Source organism: Panicum virgatum, chromosome 7K, assembly GCF_016808335.1.
Source record: "Panicum virgatum strain AP13 chromosome 7K, P.virgatum_v5, whole genome shotgun sequence".
In the NCBI taxonomy this organism is placed as follows: domain Eukaryota; kingdom Viridiplantae; phylum Streptophyta; class Magnoliopsida; order Poales; family Poaceae; genus Panicum; species Panicum virgatum.
In genome coordinates this window covers 49,899,593-49,914,410 of record NC_053142.1, presented here as the reverse complement: position 1 = coordinate 49,914,410, position 14,818 = coordinate 49,899,593, and the positions used below count along the sequence as shown (strand labels likewise).

At 53.0% G+C, this 14,818-nt stretch overlaps 4 protein-coding genes across 4 annotated transcripts; 1 reads left to right on the top strand and 3 right to left on the bottom strand.

The window, feature by feature from the left end:
• Positions 1-58: 58 nt before the first annotated feature.
• On the bottom strand, positions 59-3,031 carry LOC120642007. Its single transcript, XM_039918375.1, has 2 exons — positions 2,847-3,031; positions 59-1,553 (listed from the first exon to the last, which is right to left on the bottom strand). The coding sequence occupies exon 2, from the start codon at positions 1,375-1,377 to the stop codon at positions 118-120; it is 1,260 nt and encodes a 419-aa protein (XP_039774309.1). The 5' UTR covers positions 1,378-1,553; positions 2,847-3,031; the 3' UTR covers positions 59-117.
• An 833-nt stretch (positions 3,032-3,864) lies between these two features.
• LOC120642006 (golgin candidate 2-like) lies at positions 3,865-8,343 on the top strand. Its single transcript, XM_039918374.1, has 10 exons — positions 3,865-4,167; positions 4,257-4,835; positions 5,376-5,486; positions 5,647-5,706; positions 6,126-6,183; positions 6,485-6,540; positions 6,684-6,776; positions 7,243-7,368; positions 7,610-7,657; positions 7,764-8,343. The coding sequence occupies exons 1-10, from the start codon at positions 4,114-4,116 to the stop codon at positions 8,109-8,111; spliced, it is 1,533 nt and encodes a 510-aa protein (XP_039774308.1). The 5' UTR covers positions 3,865-4,113; the 3' UTR covers positions 8,112-8,343.
• Positions 8,172-10,315, bottom strand: LOC120642008. The gene has a single exon (XM_039918376.1). The coding sequence runs from the start codon at positions 9,952-9,954 to the stop codon at positions 8,719-8,721; it is 1,236 nt and encodes a 411-aa protein (XP_039774310.1). The 5' UTR covers positions 9,955-10,315; the 3' UTR covers positions 8,172-8,718.
• A 139-nt stretch (positions 10,316-10,454) lies between these two features.
• On the bottom strand, positions 10,455-12,012 carry LOC120640366. The gene is made up of 2 exons (XM_039916198.1): positions 11,884-12,012; positions 10,455-11,792 (listed from the first exon to the last, which is right to left on the bottom strand). Exons 1-2 carry the CDS (start codon positions 12,010-12,012, stop codon positions 10,455-10,457), a joined length of 1,467 nt encoding a protein of 488 aa, XP_039772132.1.
• Positions 12,013-14,818: the final 2,806 nt, after the last annotated feature.

Genomic DNA, 14,818 nt, shown 5'->3' with positions numbered 1-14,818 from the left:
TTAAATCATTAAGCTAATGTGACCGATGTGTTCAAATGACGGCCATTCTGCTTAATTTAGAGTTTTAATTTGGCGGTTCTGTTACAGTAATATATAGTACGAATCTCACCTGTACAGTTAGTTGTACGGGACTCTCCGGACGTGTACGTGTCCAATTTTATTGCTAGTAGTAATCCGAAGAGGATTTGGGTTCATGGTCACCACATTCTGATGACAAGTCACGTCCTCATCGCGATGGCAGCCAGCGGACATCTCCGAGTTCTCGACGATGCGGCAGTCGACCTCGATCGACACGGCCGGCGCCCCATGGGCCGACCTCCTGCTGGAGCTGTGCGGCCACATCGTGGACCGCCTCGACGCCTTCAGCGCCCTCCGCTTCCCGTCCGTCTGCAAGCCCTGGGCCGCCGCGTGCGAGGGCACTCCCCATCGCTTGCGGTCGGGCGCCCCCACGCTGCTCACGTCCGCCGTGGACGGCGACAGGGCGGCCACCTTCGCCCTGAACGACGTGTCCTCCGGCAAATCCTTCCACGCCGAGGCCAAGGGGCTCCAGAACAGGTGGTGGGTCGGCGCCAAGGACGACTGGCTCGTGACCCTGGACGCCGGGTTCGACATCGAGCTCCTGAACCCCGCCACCGGCGACGTGGTCCGCCTCCCCTCCTTCACCACCATCCCCAGAGCGACCATAGAGGCGGTTGAAGAGGCACCACAGCTGAGAGAACTCCACCAACACTCGACGAGACCTCTGGCTATTTGAGCCGCAGGACATCCTTCACTTGGCGCGCATCGGCCGTCTTCGTCACAGTATTGGAAGAGGAAAAATCCGGCGCCACCGACGAAATCAGTGACCCAGAAAGGATCCGCGACTGCCAGCAGCAGCCCGGCAAAGGCAAAGGAGAACCACCTCTGGACAGAGAACCGAAGCCGTTCCCGTGAACTTCGTTCTGCGCACAGGAATTTCAAGCAGCCTAACTTCCCAAACCAAACCGAGAGACGAACCCAACACCTTGGTGAGCTGCGAGAGGTACTCGAGAAGAGGCCATCAGCAATCGGTCCCTCCGATTTGGTCCGCACACCACCACCAACCAACAAACCCAGAAACTCCCGCGCACAGATCAAAGAAGCACTGAACGAACACCCAGAACTCTTGCAGAGAGGCCTCCTCAGACAAGATCCGCGGCCGGCGACATCAACACCGACCCGGAACAGATCCTTCCCCTTCCCAAAAGAGAGGACCAGAACCCACCTCACAGACGAGCCCAGGCAAGAAACCTCACCTGAGGTCCTCCCGAGGATCAAAATCCACCCCGCCGAACTGCCAGCAGTAGCAGTCCGCGAGAGGAACACCAGCTGTAGAAGATCCGGCGCCGCCTCCGCCATCCAAGCCTGGACAACAGCGCCGACGCCCAACTCCCAGCAAAAGTAAGATCTTCCACTTATTTGCCGGCGAAAGGCCGGCGAAGCACCGACCCTCCCCGGATCATGAAGCTCCGCCGCCGTACCCGCCGGCTAGTAAACCCTAGGCATAGCTATAGACCAAACTACCCTATATACACCCGCGTATGGCTGGGCATTCGGGTAGCCCGAAAATTTCGGGTCGGGCTTTTCGGGTATTTGAAATTTCGGGTTTTGAAAATCGATACCCGAAATTTACCCGAAATAACAAAAACCCGACATTTCGGGTACCCGAAAATTCGGGTTCGGGTTCGGGTAATCCCCGAACTACAAGATATCAAGAGGGCCGACAAAGGGCGGGCGTCGGCGGCGCGGTGAGGGCGGGCCGCGGGGGCGTCGGCGGCGGGGCCGGGGCCGGGGGCCGGGCGTCGGCGGCGCGGTGGGGGCGGGCTGCGGGGGCGTCGACGGGCCGTGGGGGCATCCGTGGCGTGGCGGGGGCGACGGCACCGACGGGGCAGGGGCGGCGCACCGTGGGGGGTGGAGGCGCCGAGGGAGACGGGCGGGGCGGAGGCTTCAGCGGGCGGCCGGCGGGGGCGGGGGCGGGGCGGGACCAGGCCGCAGGGGCCTCTGCACGCCACAGCGGCCGGGATCCGCTCGCCCCGCGCCCCTTGGAGCAGGGGAGGCTTGCCCCACCCCACGCCCACGCCGGCCGGCGCAGCTCCTCGGCCCGGCGCAGGTGAGGAGGCCGCAGCTCCTCGCTCGCCGGCCTGGCGCAGAGGGAGCCGGTGAGGCGGCCGCCCCGACGGCCACTGCGGCGAGGGCGAGATCCGGAGCCGGCTCGCCTGCTCGCCGGGGAGGGAGAGGAAGGAGCGGGAGGCGCCTGATGCCTCCATGGATCCGGTCGGAGAAGAGGAGAGGGGGGCCGGCACTGGATCCAGCCGCCGGGCCGAGGAGCTGCGCCGGCCTGGGGGCGGTGGTCGAGGGGAGGTGCAGGGGATCTGCGCGAGCGGCGCGCAGGCGCAGTGGCTCTGGGCTCTGGCAGTGGTGGCGGGAGGTCGCGCGGTGGCGGACTGGGGGCGGGCGGCGGACGCCTGTGCGGCTGTGCGGTGGCGCGGTCGGCGACGGCGCAGGCGGTGGCGGCTGGGGAGGGGGGAGGGGGTGTGTCGTGTGGTTGGGGGCTGGGGCGCTGGGCAGCTGGGTTAGGGCTAAGGGGTTCGGTTTGGTGGGCTGGGCCACAATCAATGAATAAACATACATGGGCTGGGTTGTATTTCGGGTAGTTCGGGTAGTTCGGGTACCGTGGCCCAATACCCGAACTACCCGTAATAATTTCGGGTACCGTGGGTTAGAACCCGAATTAGGGTTCGGGTTTTTTGAGTTCGGGTAGTTCGGGTTCGGTCTCGGGTTTTTCGGGTTCGGGCTTCGGGTTTCGGGTATTTTGCCCACCCATACACCCGCGCGTCGATTTCCCGGTTCTTCTTCCTCTCCGGCGCCGGACCGGCCGCCGGAGAGGAGAGGAGCCGGCGAAATCGCCGCCGGGAACTCTCTTCGCCTCCTGGTCGCCCTTGTCGCCTTGACTCTACTGTAGCAAGGGATAAGGACGGAAGCGAACTCCAGTAAAACTGCGATTGGACGCAAGCATCACAGGCCGTGTTTGGTTGGTTTTCACGAAAATACTGTACTTTTGACCACTAATTTAGAGTATCAAATGAAGTCTAATTACAAAACCACCCCCACAACTCCCGTGTAAATCGCGAGACGAATTTAATGAGGCCTCTGACCGCGCGATTAGAGGATGGTTACTGTAGTATCACTGTAGCAAATCATCAATTAATTACCGTCATTAGATTCGTCGCGAAAAGTTACATCTATTCCTGAAAAGGTTTTGCAAATAGACTTCATTTAGTACTCCATGCATACGAGATTCTCTTCTCGAAAAACGTGCGCGAAAATTTTCCTCATTAACCTGCTAAGTGCGCTGTATTTTTTTCTGACTCTACTATCAGTGAAAAGGCAGAGCGCCTGCCCAACCTGTTCAAAAGAAATTGTCTCCAAAAGCAACAGTAACTTCATGTACTATGAAATAATAGAACTGCTAGCGCTCGGACATCCAAGGAGGTACGTAGAGGGAAGAAGAGGAGGGATTTGCAAAAGTTTTACTAGAGGCGCGCGATTAATTGTAAAATTATCCGATCTCCTCGTGCCCCTTGGATGTTGATTCAGTGGCCCAGATTGAAGTTTGTACGATTTGCACGGAGAGATTGGTTTGCACCTGATCACTCAATTTGCTTCATCTTCACTGCATCCAGCCAACAGTATTTCTCTCACACACAAAACCAGCACCAATACTTTTTTTTCTCATAAAAAATCAGCACCAGCCAACACAGTGTATATAATCCCCAAAATTAGACCGTCAAATGATGGAGACAGACCCTCCTGGCTTGGCATTTGTGGTTTACTGTATTTCTGAAGTTTCTTGCCATAGATTACGCCATCACTTCATCAGTTCAGGCTTGCTCACACGATCCAACAAGCGCGCGGACCAAAACAAGCAAACCCCTCGTATGTCTTGCGGCCCGGCCCATTTTCAGGTAGTTGCCACCCGCTGCGGCTGCGGCGGTTGGGCGGGGCCCATCACGTCAGTCGCCGACCAACCCGCGGGGCGGCGTCCAGTCCAATCATCACGCGTCGCGGCCCCTCCGTTCGCCGCGCCGCCGCGCCATGGCGGGGTGGATCTCCTCCAAGCTCAAAGCCGCCGAGACCCTCCTCCATCAGGCAAGACCACCTGCCGTTCCTACCTCGCCGCCCCAACCCCTCCTCCTCATTCCATCTCTTCTGACTCTTGCACTCCTCTTGCGCTTCAGATCGACCAGCAGGCGGCGGAGTCCCTCGGCAAGTCCCCCTCCGCCTCCGACCTCGCCGCGCTGCACCCCTCCCCGTCCCCCTCCGCCGACGCCTTCCTAGACGCGCAGCCTGCGCGCAGGCCGCCGGTGGCCGGACCGCGCCCCTCCCTCGGCCTCCGCATCGCCTCGAAGCGCCCTTCCCTGCCTTCCCCCGCGCCCCGCCGCTCCGTGTCCGCTGCTGCGGTGCTCGCGTTGCAGGATCAAGCCGGCGGTGGGCCGCCGGTAGAGGTGTTAGCTGAGGTGAAGCCGGAAGGGGATCGTGGGGATCGCGGGGACGGCAAGGGCGGCGCGTCTGAGAGTGGGAGCGGAAGCGGAAGCGGAAGCGATGATGAATCGGATGGGTCGGGGAGCGATGATTCGGAGGATTCGGAGGAGGAGAGACGGAGGGAGGAGGAGAGGAGACGGCGGCGGGCTGAGCGGCTCGCGGCCATGGCTGCACGCGCGATCGCCGAGCGAGAGGAGGCTGTTGCGAGGCTCGAGGGGGAGAAGGCCGGGCTTGAGAAGCTGCTCGCCGAAAGTGAGAAGGAGCAAGCGCAGGAGGTGAGTCTGCGCCTTGTCGATTTTATGTTGCTTGAGATTTGAAAGGTTGCTAAAATTTATCACATACTCTCTGCAGCTGTGAAAAGAGCAACAGAAACTATTTCCTATAGCTCGCATATTGTTAACTTTGTTTTTGTGATTTACATAGCAGCCGAGTTAGTAATACATTGCATACTGTTTGTTTGTTATAAACGCATATTGTTAACTTTGTTTTTGTGATTTACATAGCAGTCGAGTTAGTAATACATTGCATACTGTTTGTTTGTTATAAAGTATATTCTCCTTTTTTTCTTGAGGTAAAAAGGTATATTCTCCTTATGTGTTTGCAATACTGCATTTGAGCACAAAATCATACATCTCGATTATTGCACTAGTTATGGAAGTATGGAACTTTATGTTGATCTGACAATGTAGTCCACAACTGTTTCTTGCAAGGCAGAGTCAGCTGCCCAGTGTTCGTATGCAAAATCATTTCTATCCTGGTGAGATGGTACAGAAGGTGACGATTCTTTAAAAGAATTTTTCTCAAACATATTTCAGGCTTCAGAGTTGCAGACTAGTATGATTGAAACAATGGAAGCAGTGGAGATGGAGAAACAGAGACATCACAGCACTAGAATGGAAGCCCTTGCACGTTTGGCTAGACTTGAGGTATATCGCTGTCTACCGATTCTGTCCCCCCACCCCCTCTGCCATGTTTATGTCATACTCTGCAGATAGTGCATTATATGGAGCCTTTGACTGTTGTGGTGGAAAATAGTTTTCCCCTTGTCACAAGTCTTAGCAATGCTCTTACCGAAGGATTTCGCAGGTCACAAACGCAGAGCTTGCAAAATTGCTTGCCAGGGAACAATGGAATCTGGAAGTTCAAGTATGTCTTCTTTTTCGTGCATTGGTTTTTTAGGCTTAAGAAACAATGAATATGTTGACAGCTCAGTTCTGTGGTAACAACAGATGTTGGTTCATAGATAGTTGAACATTGAAGCTTTATTCTTTCCCTCTAAATTTGGAGAAACTGCGCCGTGCATAATTAATAGGGAACATCTGCTCCAAAATTCTACCACTGGACATACTTGATACATTCTGGAATCGGAATAATAGGTTAGTCTAGAGTTAGGTGCACAATGCAATTTGCTAGATATTGTTGCCTTCCTGTTACTGGAGTAAGGATCCTTAACATAACCAACTTCTAATAATGAGTTGAATGGGGTTATACTTCATAAATGTTTCACAAGTAACAGATTGTGCTGTCAATAATTTCAAAACTGTTTATTCTTGGTATTTGACTAGGTAGATCAAGTTGCCCAGCTTCGAGAGGAAATTGAAATGAAGACGCTTGCTGTAGACAGTAAGTTGACAATGACTCTTTAAGGGGGTTCTCTGTTTTTTAGTTTCCAGTGATTTCAAGCACTCTGATTTAAGTTCAATGCCAATGGCACAATGATATTTCTGTTTCGGTTGGAATGGAAATGGGGGTAAGCCTCGTATCGAAATAAAGTTCAATGCCAATGGTATATTAAACTGATTCATGTTCTTGTCTTTTTTAACTGACTTAAGTATGAGACTTTTGTCTTTATCGAATGTCATTCTTTTTGGCCTCAACATCAATTCTTTTCAGTATGTAACCTTTGTTATCATTCCATGAACAGGATACAAAAGAAAGCTAGCAAAGATACAAAAGACAAGCATCCCTCCCGTTGATGAAGTAAGCAATCAACATACATTTGTTGTTTGTTCTTATTCCGCACGACAGACAATATTTCCTTGAGTCTTTCAAGTAGAATTGTTGACTCCTAGAAAAAAATATCTTGCCTTATCAGTTTGTAATATTAGTTAACTTTTGTCTAGATAGAATCTTTGAGAAGGTTCAAGCTGGAGGAGGAAATTATTGATGCAGAATACACTTTGACATGTGATAGAATTGTGAACCTGAAGGACAAGGTAGGCTCTCCAAAGAACAACTGTAGTCATTAGTTTTCGTATGCAAATTATAATCTTGATCAGGAGTTCCTTTTATAATTATGCGGTCAATTGGATCTTATCAGTATTAATCTGGTTTATTGATATCCCATAGTTTTTGTCATTTTACTGTGATATAACATAGAACTGAGCTTCGACTGGTTCACTATTTTTAAATTTTTTGTCCCACATTACTTGGTTTTGGTGCACACATATATTTGCTTCTGAGCACATGTTTCTTCTCTAATAATGAAATAGATAGGGAAATATATTACAACCTGGAAGCGAGGGACTAAAGGCATCCATGCTTATTTACTATTCTCCAAATAAACTAATTGCACAGGGCTGAGTCTCCTTTTTACAAGAGATTTGCATATTTACAGTATGTGCTGTAGCTAATAGTTATGTTCACCAATTATCTGTACTGGGGCCATTTTTCTATCCATAGGCAAGGAAGATTGAAGAAAGCATTGAGCTCACTAGAAGAAACATGGTTCACCCTACAGAGGTGGAAATCGAACTCAAGAAGAGGCTTGATCAACTAACTGATCGGTTGATTCAGAAGCAAATGCAGGTCTGTTACTAAGTACACCCATCTTGTGACTTCGTTGCCTGGTTTTTGGAGCAGCTTGAGTCTTTAAAGTGAAAACATGATTAAGCTATTGTGTTTGGATAGAATCTTGCCTAATTTTCTACTGACGGGAACAGTTGTCATTCCCTTACCTTCTTCATTGGTATTGTTATGAACAATAAATAATGACACCTAATTTAAAGATTTTACTATTTGAAAATAAATGTTGTTACTCTATTTTCAGGTTGAGTCCCTATCTTCAGAGAAGGCAGCTCTGTTAATGAGAATAGAGGTATATGTAGACCCATTGTATCTAAGTCGCTTTATAAGATTTTAACAGCCCTACTAAGTTTACCCAAGTACAATTGTATGCAAGGGGAGTAACACTATATCTACAGGCTGTCTCCAGATTGCTTGACAATAGCACCTCATCAACAGCTTCGACAAGCTCATCAAGAATAGACATCGAAGCTGGTGCATGGCAAGAATCATATTCACCAAAGCTTCGTGACAGGATAAGGGCTGGTCAGCAGCAGCTGGGAACCGCTATCCGACAGCTCGATTCGATTTTCTCGGCAGGGCATATATTCTTGAGGCTGAACCCGAAGGCGCAGATTTGGGCCTTGGTGTACCTGGTATGCCTCCACTTATGGGTACTGTACATACTAACATCACACCCAACAGTATCTGAAACTCGCCCTGGTGCTACTTTTTCTTTGGAGACATTAAATAAGACAAGCATTTGATGTTGTTTTTGCTGATACATCACTCCAGTATACTCTACCTGTGTAAACGAGGCATACCACTTTTTTTTTTCGGGTGGAGAAATATATCAATAGGAGATTGAACTTCCATGAATATTTGTGATTGTATCATACATTTTGTTTCCATTGCTACTTTTCCCCCAATGTCGAATCAGAATGTAATAGTGAAACATACAGAATGAGAATAGTTTCATACATGAATTTGGAATTGCAAGTTTGTATACAAGGTATGCGTACAGTTCTCATTCTGATCTACAACAGACACTTCCAATTACAAGTGAAGATAAATATTACATAAATGCTTTTGTCATAGTCCCCGAATACATTCTTATCGATTCTTAAATACAATAGTCATACATAGCCAAGATGAGACAAAAATTACATATCAATTCGTGCCCATTCCAACTTATAGAGTTACACATATCACGATGAGATAAAATTAAATGCAAAAAAACTTTTCAGGATGAATTTATCCATCCATGTGAATTGGTTATGTCATGCATCGCCAAGATTCAAATGTTTTCTTGGTCGCGCTCAATCCGAATATCTATTACGAAATTTATACTGTTTTGCCGCTCTTCTACGGCAATTATGCAATAGGGTACGCAATTGGCTGGAACCACATTGGCATTTGCAAGGAGTCGCCCATGGCCGGATAATTGAGCCGGCGCTCAAAGTCGTAGATGTAGTCATCTCCCAGCTTCAGATCGAAGCCGGCGGCGTCACAGCCGAGCAAATCCGCGACGTAGACGCAATCAGCCTGGAGATCGTTGGAACCGCCTGGAGGCACGGTGGCGTAGAACGGATAGTTTCCACCCACGAAGAGAGCGCGGTCGCCGCCGAGGTCCCTGACGCGGCGCCACGCCCACGCGCTGGTGGCCGCGTCGAGCTCGTGCAGCGAGACGTGGCTCGCGAAGAAGCTCCACTGGTCCTTGAACACGATCCTCCTCCTGCGCTTGTCCTTGACGGCGTCGCCGTGGCCGTACATGCAGACCACCTGAAGCTGGCCGGCGCTCGACGCGGCGAGGTAGAACCCGCGCCTGAGGCCGTGGCTGCCGTGGTGGATCTCCGGTCCCGGCAGCAGTGTGGGCTCCGCACTTGCGCCGTCCATGTCCCAGGTGTAGATGTCCCCAGATTCGGCCACAGCGACCACCTTCCCGTTGTGGACGATGGCGTCCGTGTACTTGAGATAGTGCGTTCCCGCGGGGTTCATCAATGGCGTCCAGCCCTCGTCGCCGTGCGCCGTGAACGCGAGCAAGCCCAAGGGGCCACTGGAGAAGAGGGCGACGGCCAGGTAGCCGTTCAGGCGCGCCGGCGTCCGGCACAGTTTGACCTGCTGCAAAAGGTGGAGCCGATTTTTGACAGCGACGTGGAGGTCGTAGTGGTCCGCCACTTCGAGTCCCCGGATTGTGGTGAAGGGCGGCAAGGGGACGCGGTCGCCGGTGATGGGGTTGAGGAGCTCGACTCCGCACCTAAAGTCCGTGGTCACCAGCCAATCGTCCTTCCCGCCGATCCAGGTCCGGTTCTTCAACCGCTGGGACTCGCCGTAGAAGGACTTGCCGCCGGCGACGTCGTGGAGCCCGAAGGTGCCCGCCGCCACGTCGTACTCAATGTCGTCGCCGTCGGGGTCCAGGCCAGACGTGAGCAGCGTGGGCGTGCCTGACCGCATGCGAGGAGTCATCCTGGAAGCGGCGGCCCAGGCTGTGCAGGCGGCCGGGAAGCGGATCACGCTGGCGGCGTCGAGGCGGTCCAGGACGTGGTCGCACAATTCCGGCAGGAGGTCGGCCCATGGGGCGGCGATCTCGTCGTTGGAAGCCGAAGACATCGTCGGTACACCGGGCGACCACCTGCGATCACCATTGACGGTAATAAGCAACTTCTTGGGGGTACAAAGTCAACAACCGCTTCGGAGTTCGAATCGCAGGGGAGTTGGAGACCGAGTCGATTTCGGACACGCATACCTGGGTCAGGCGGCGAGCGAGAGAGCGCAGAAGAAGATTACGGCGGGGACGACGGCGTTGCTTCGGTCTAGTTGGGCCGTGCCCTGATCAGACGGGACCCTGGAGAGGCAGCGGCTCTCCGTGAACCGCTGGGTTGTCTCTCACACCGAATGGGTGCATGTTTTCCGAACGACCATCTCTCTTGACTGAATCAGTGTCAGTTCACTGCTGACCGACATTCAGATGGCGTCGTTAGCAGACTCGTATTATGAGGCTGTCGTCGGTACAACATGAGCTGAACATGCTACTCTGTTTTTGTTTCGTTTCAATGGAATGGGGCAGAGCCTTGTTGCCTGTCGTTCTAAAAATGATGAATGCCTTTTGGCTACATGCATGTTACATCCACTCTTTTTAGCTCTTCTACGGCCGGGCACCTCCTATCCTTCACTAGCCTAGGGTGTGTAGTTGGCCGGAACCACATCGGCATCTGCAACGTGTCAGCCATGAGCGAGCACGCGAGACGCTGAACGAGCCCGTCTTCTCCCTTGTTCAGATCAAAGATGCCAGCGTCGTAGCCGGAGGGCGCATCCGCGACGTAGACGCAATCCGCCTTGAGATCCTCCGACCCAGGCGGCGCGGCGATGTAGAACGGGTAGTTCGCCCCCACAAAGAGCGCGCGATCACCCTCAAGGTCCGTGACGCGTCGCCACGCGCCGCTGCCGCCGGCGTCGAGCTCGTGAAGGGACATGCCGAGCTCGTAGAAGCTCCACCTGTCGTTGAACACTAACCTGCTGCAAATGCGGGTGTCCTTGAACAGCAGCTCGGCGTCGCCATAGATGCAGACGAGTAGAAGGTGCCCACGGGTCGACGTGGCAAGGTAGAACCCGCGCCCGCAATGGCGACCGGTCTCGATCTCCGGCGGTGCCTGCACCATCGCCGCCGGCTCGGCAGTTCCACTGCTCATGTCCCAGGAGTAGATGCGCCCACCTTCGTTCACAGCGAACAGCTTCTCCTTGAGGACAATGGCGTCCATGTAGGAGAGGTCCAATCGCGAGGTGCCCACGGGGTTCTTCAGCGCTGTCCAGCACTTGTCCCCGGCCGCCGTGAACGCCAGCAAGCCGCCGGAGAACAGAGCAACGGCCAGGTAGCCGCCGATCGGGTGCGCCGGCGTCTGGCACAGCGTGACCTTGAGGAACTTGTGCCAGCGATCTACGGTTTTGACATGGAGGTAGCCCGGGAGCTCGAGTTTGGTTCCCTGGGTGGTGCCGAAGGACGGCAGGGGAACCCGGTCGCCGGTGACGAGGTTCAGGAGCTCGACGCTGCACGCGTAGTCCGTGGTCGCCAGCCAGTCGTCCTTGCCACCTATCCATGTCCGGCCCTTGAGCCCCGCGGCCTCGCCGAGGAAGGACCTGCCGCCGGGGGACACGTCGTGGAGCCCGAAGGCGCCCGCATCCACGTCGTGCTCGACCTCGACGCCCTCGGGGTCGAGGCCGGGTGTGAGCAGCGCCGGCGCGCCCGACCGCAGGCGAGGGCTCTCCTCGCAGGCGGCCGCCCAGCCCCTGCAGGCTGCCGGGATGCGGAGGATGCTGACGGGGTCGAGACGGTCCACGACGAGGCTGCAGAGCTCCGGCAGGAGGTCCGCCCACGGGGCGGCGGCCGCGGCGCTCGAAGCCGCAGACGACATTATTGTCGATCGGTACGCCGGCCGCCGGCCACCTGCGACCTGCGACCAGGCGAAGGATGCGCATCAAGAAACTCCCATTCGAGTAGGAATTGGTCTCTTTTTATTTACACGCGTAATACTGCATGCTTACCTGGGTTGGGCTTGGAATCCGGCTTGGTAGTTGGAATTGACGAGGACGCAGGGGACGAATGAAGCCGGGTGCCCAGGTGTCTTTGTGGCCTCGGGAGAAGCACCCGTCGCACCTTGGCCTGCAAGGCATCTCTGCAGCTCGTTGAACAGCCGCCGCTCCTCTTTTGACCGAGTCGGCGTCAGTTCAGTACCTGCTCCTCTTTTGACAGAGGGCGTTGTCACCAGATCACTGTGCTAACATAGAGTTTCAGGCTATCGTCGGCTGGCACAGTATCGTTCGTTCTTTCTGACTTGATCCTGAAATCTCGGACAGATGAGATCTCGCTAACTGTAACCGCTGTATATGTGAATGCGATTCCAGTACTGGCTGTGAGGGAGGATCATCATGCCAAAGATTTTTTTTTTGCAGCACTGCCTGCTAAATGATTGTAATGATGCTGCTTAATCAATGAAGAAGCTATGTTCCCAAAAAAAAAAAATCTTACAATAGACGATTTTCGCATGCCGCAGAAATACAATTTGTGCAACGGGACGTAGAGAGTAGAGCAAGCACTGATGTTCGCTCGTGTGCTTGTTCAAAGGTAGACGGGATGAATCGACGACGATCACGCCGGACGGGCCGGAGTAGTTGGGCCGTTAGGGTCCGGAACATGGCCCATAAAGCGCGGCGGTCTGAAAGGTCCGTCCTTGAGAAGGCAGCCCAAGAGTAGCATGGGCCGAAAAAGGTAGTACCGGGCCGTACTACGAACACTACAGATATACTAAAACCCAAACCTTATTGGTCCATTGGACAGGGGAGCACATCGGCGCCAATCCTATACATCTTTCGCATAATTTTTTTTTGAGAAAAGTCCATTTGACCCCTGAACTTATCACCGAGTCTGAAAAACCCCCTTAACTCCAAAACTAGATATTATGCACCCCAACTCGTGAAAACCAGACAAATAACCCCCCTGCAACAGCTCAAAGTGGTTTATGGGGTGGTTTTTCTACTGTGGCATGCGGGCCCCACATGTCAGCATTTTTTCTCTCTCACTTACATGAGGGGTCCACATGTCATCACCTACACATTGAGGTTGGTCATTATATACGCCTCACCCCGGCCATTTTGAGATTGTTGGAGACTAGAGAGATCCTATACACATTGAAGAACACCTCCAAGACTTGGTGGTCTATATATACGCCTCACCCCGGCCATTTTGAGGTTGTTGGAGACTAGAGAGACCCTATACACATTGAAGAACACCTCCAAGCCAAGCCAAGTACATATTGATCATATCCTTAGATTTTAGCACTAGCTTTGTAAGTGTGAGTGCTAGATTAGCTCTTGAGAGAGTGAACAAGCAAGGTTGTGATCCTTGTGGCTGGTTCTAGAGTGAACCAAATTTGTACTTCGGTGCGCCGGCCTCCTTGGAGCATTGGTGGCTCGCCGGCACATCAACGACCCTCCGACTTGGTGTGGAGCGGCATCGACAATATTGTGCGGGGGGCAGAGACCCCTCCTTCATGGGTAATCTCCCTTAGTGGAAATCGGGATCAAGGTGACCGTGATTGTGTTCATGGAAGAGACTTGATTGCCGGAAAGCGATACTCTTCGTGAGTGCTTCAACAACGTGGATGTAGGGGCGCCTTTGTGGCAATCCAAACCACGGGATAAATCCTCGTGTCGAGAGTTTGCTTCCTCTCATCCCTTCTCTTTAAGCTTCCGCATTTCATATTACAACTTGTGTGTCTTTACTTTCTTAATGTAGTATCTTGTTAGGATTGGCTATAGGTTGCAAAACTCTTTTTGGGATGAGGGTTTCACACTAAAAGAACCATAGTTGCATATCTAGATAGTTTGTTTTAGTTTAAGTTTTGTGCAAACTAGCTGGAGCCATAGATTAAGGTATTAAGAGTGCCTAATTCACCCCCTCCCCCTCTTAGGCTAGAGCACCCGATCACTTTCAGTGGCACAGGTCGAGCTTCGGCGGGCGCGGTGGTGGGAGCTTGTGGCGGCGGCCGAGCTCAACATGAGCCCGCGGCGGTGGCCCCACTCGCGGCCTCGTGGGAGCTCCCCGTGGCAGCCGACCTTCATGGGAGCCCGCGGCCCCTCTTGCAGGAGCTCCCGCGGCGGTCCAGCTCAGCGAGATCCAGGGCACGTTGCGGCCGGCAGCGAGCGGGCAGCGCGCGCGGCGAGGGGAGCAGCGGCGCGGCCGGCCGTGAGCGGGCAGCGTGGGCGCGCGGCGTCGAGTTGGTGGTGGCGGCCCGTCGTGAGGTACGTGATGACATGTGGAGCCCACATGTAAGTGAGAGAGGAAAAAGGCTGACATGTGGGGCCCGCATGCCACATTAGCAAAAACCACCCCATAAACCACTTTGAACTGCTGCAGGGGGGGTTATTTGTCTGGTTTTCACGAGTTGGGCGCATAATATCTGGTTTTGGAGTTAGGGGAGTTTTTTAAACTCGGTGATAAGTTCAGGAGGTCAAATGGACTTTTCTCTAATTTTTTCTTCTGACCTTCTAGTGTTTAAGATTCGTGCAAACAATCCTAACTCTTGAGTCCACCCAAACTCTAGCTTCCTCCCTCCCAATCCCAATATGGAGGCAGAGAAGATGAGGAAAAAATGTTATTTCAAAATTTTAAAAATATTTATTCAACATTTCAATGCTGGCTCAACATTTTTAAAAATGTTGGTTCGATATTTTTGAAATGTTGGTTTAAACATTTTTTTAGTAAATGAATCTTAGTGAGTTTTATAAATAAATTGTTAACAATCTTCCGTAAGATATATAAGCTCCCGGCCCGCACGTCTGTGGTCTCCTCTGTCTAGCGCCACACTTGTCCTCTCAACGTGACCATGGCCTGCCTCCATAGGCGGAGCTGCCCATACCGCACGGTGGGGCAGCTGCCCCAACTACTCCCCGGCGAGCTCACCCAAAGACCCCCGATATT

Excerpts from the sequence above, each read along its gene's own strand:
- LOC120640366 (XM_039916198.1), bottom strand. The coding sequence starts at position 12,012 with ATGCCTTGCAGGCCAAGGTGCGACGGGTGCTTCTCCCGAGGCCACAAA. Across the intron at positions 11,793-11,883 it reads GGATTCCAAGCCCAACCCAG|GTCGCAGGTGGCCGGCGGCC; the intron begins GTAAGCATGCAG and ends GCCTGGTCGCAG.
- LOC120642006 (XM_039918374.1), top strand. The coding sequence starts at position 4,114 with ATGGCGGGGTGGATCTCCTCCAAGCTCAAAGCCGCCGAGACCCTCCTC. Across the intron at positions 5,487-5,646 it reads CACGTTTGGCTAGACTTGAG|GTCACAAACGCAGAGCTTGC; the intron begins GTATATCGCTGT and ends AGGATTTCGCAG. Across the intron at positions 6,184-6,484 it reads GAAGACGCTTGCTGTAGACA|GATACAAAAGAAAGCTAGCA; the intron begins GTAAGTTGACAA and ends TTCCATGAACAG.
- LOC120642007 (XM_039918375.1), bottom strand. The coding sequence starts at position 1,377 with ATGGCGGAGGCGGCGCCGGATCTTCTACAGCTGGTGTTCCTCTCGCGG.
- LOC120642008 (XM_039918376.1), bottom strand. The coding sequence starts at position 9,954 with ATGTCTTCGGCTTCCAACGACGAGATCGCCGCCCCATGGGCCGACCTC.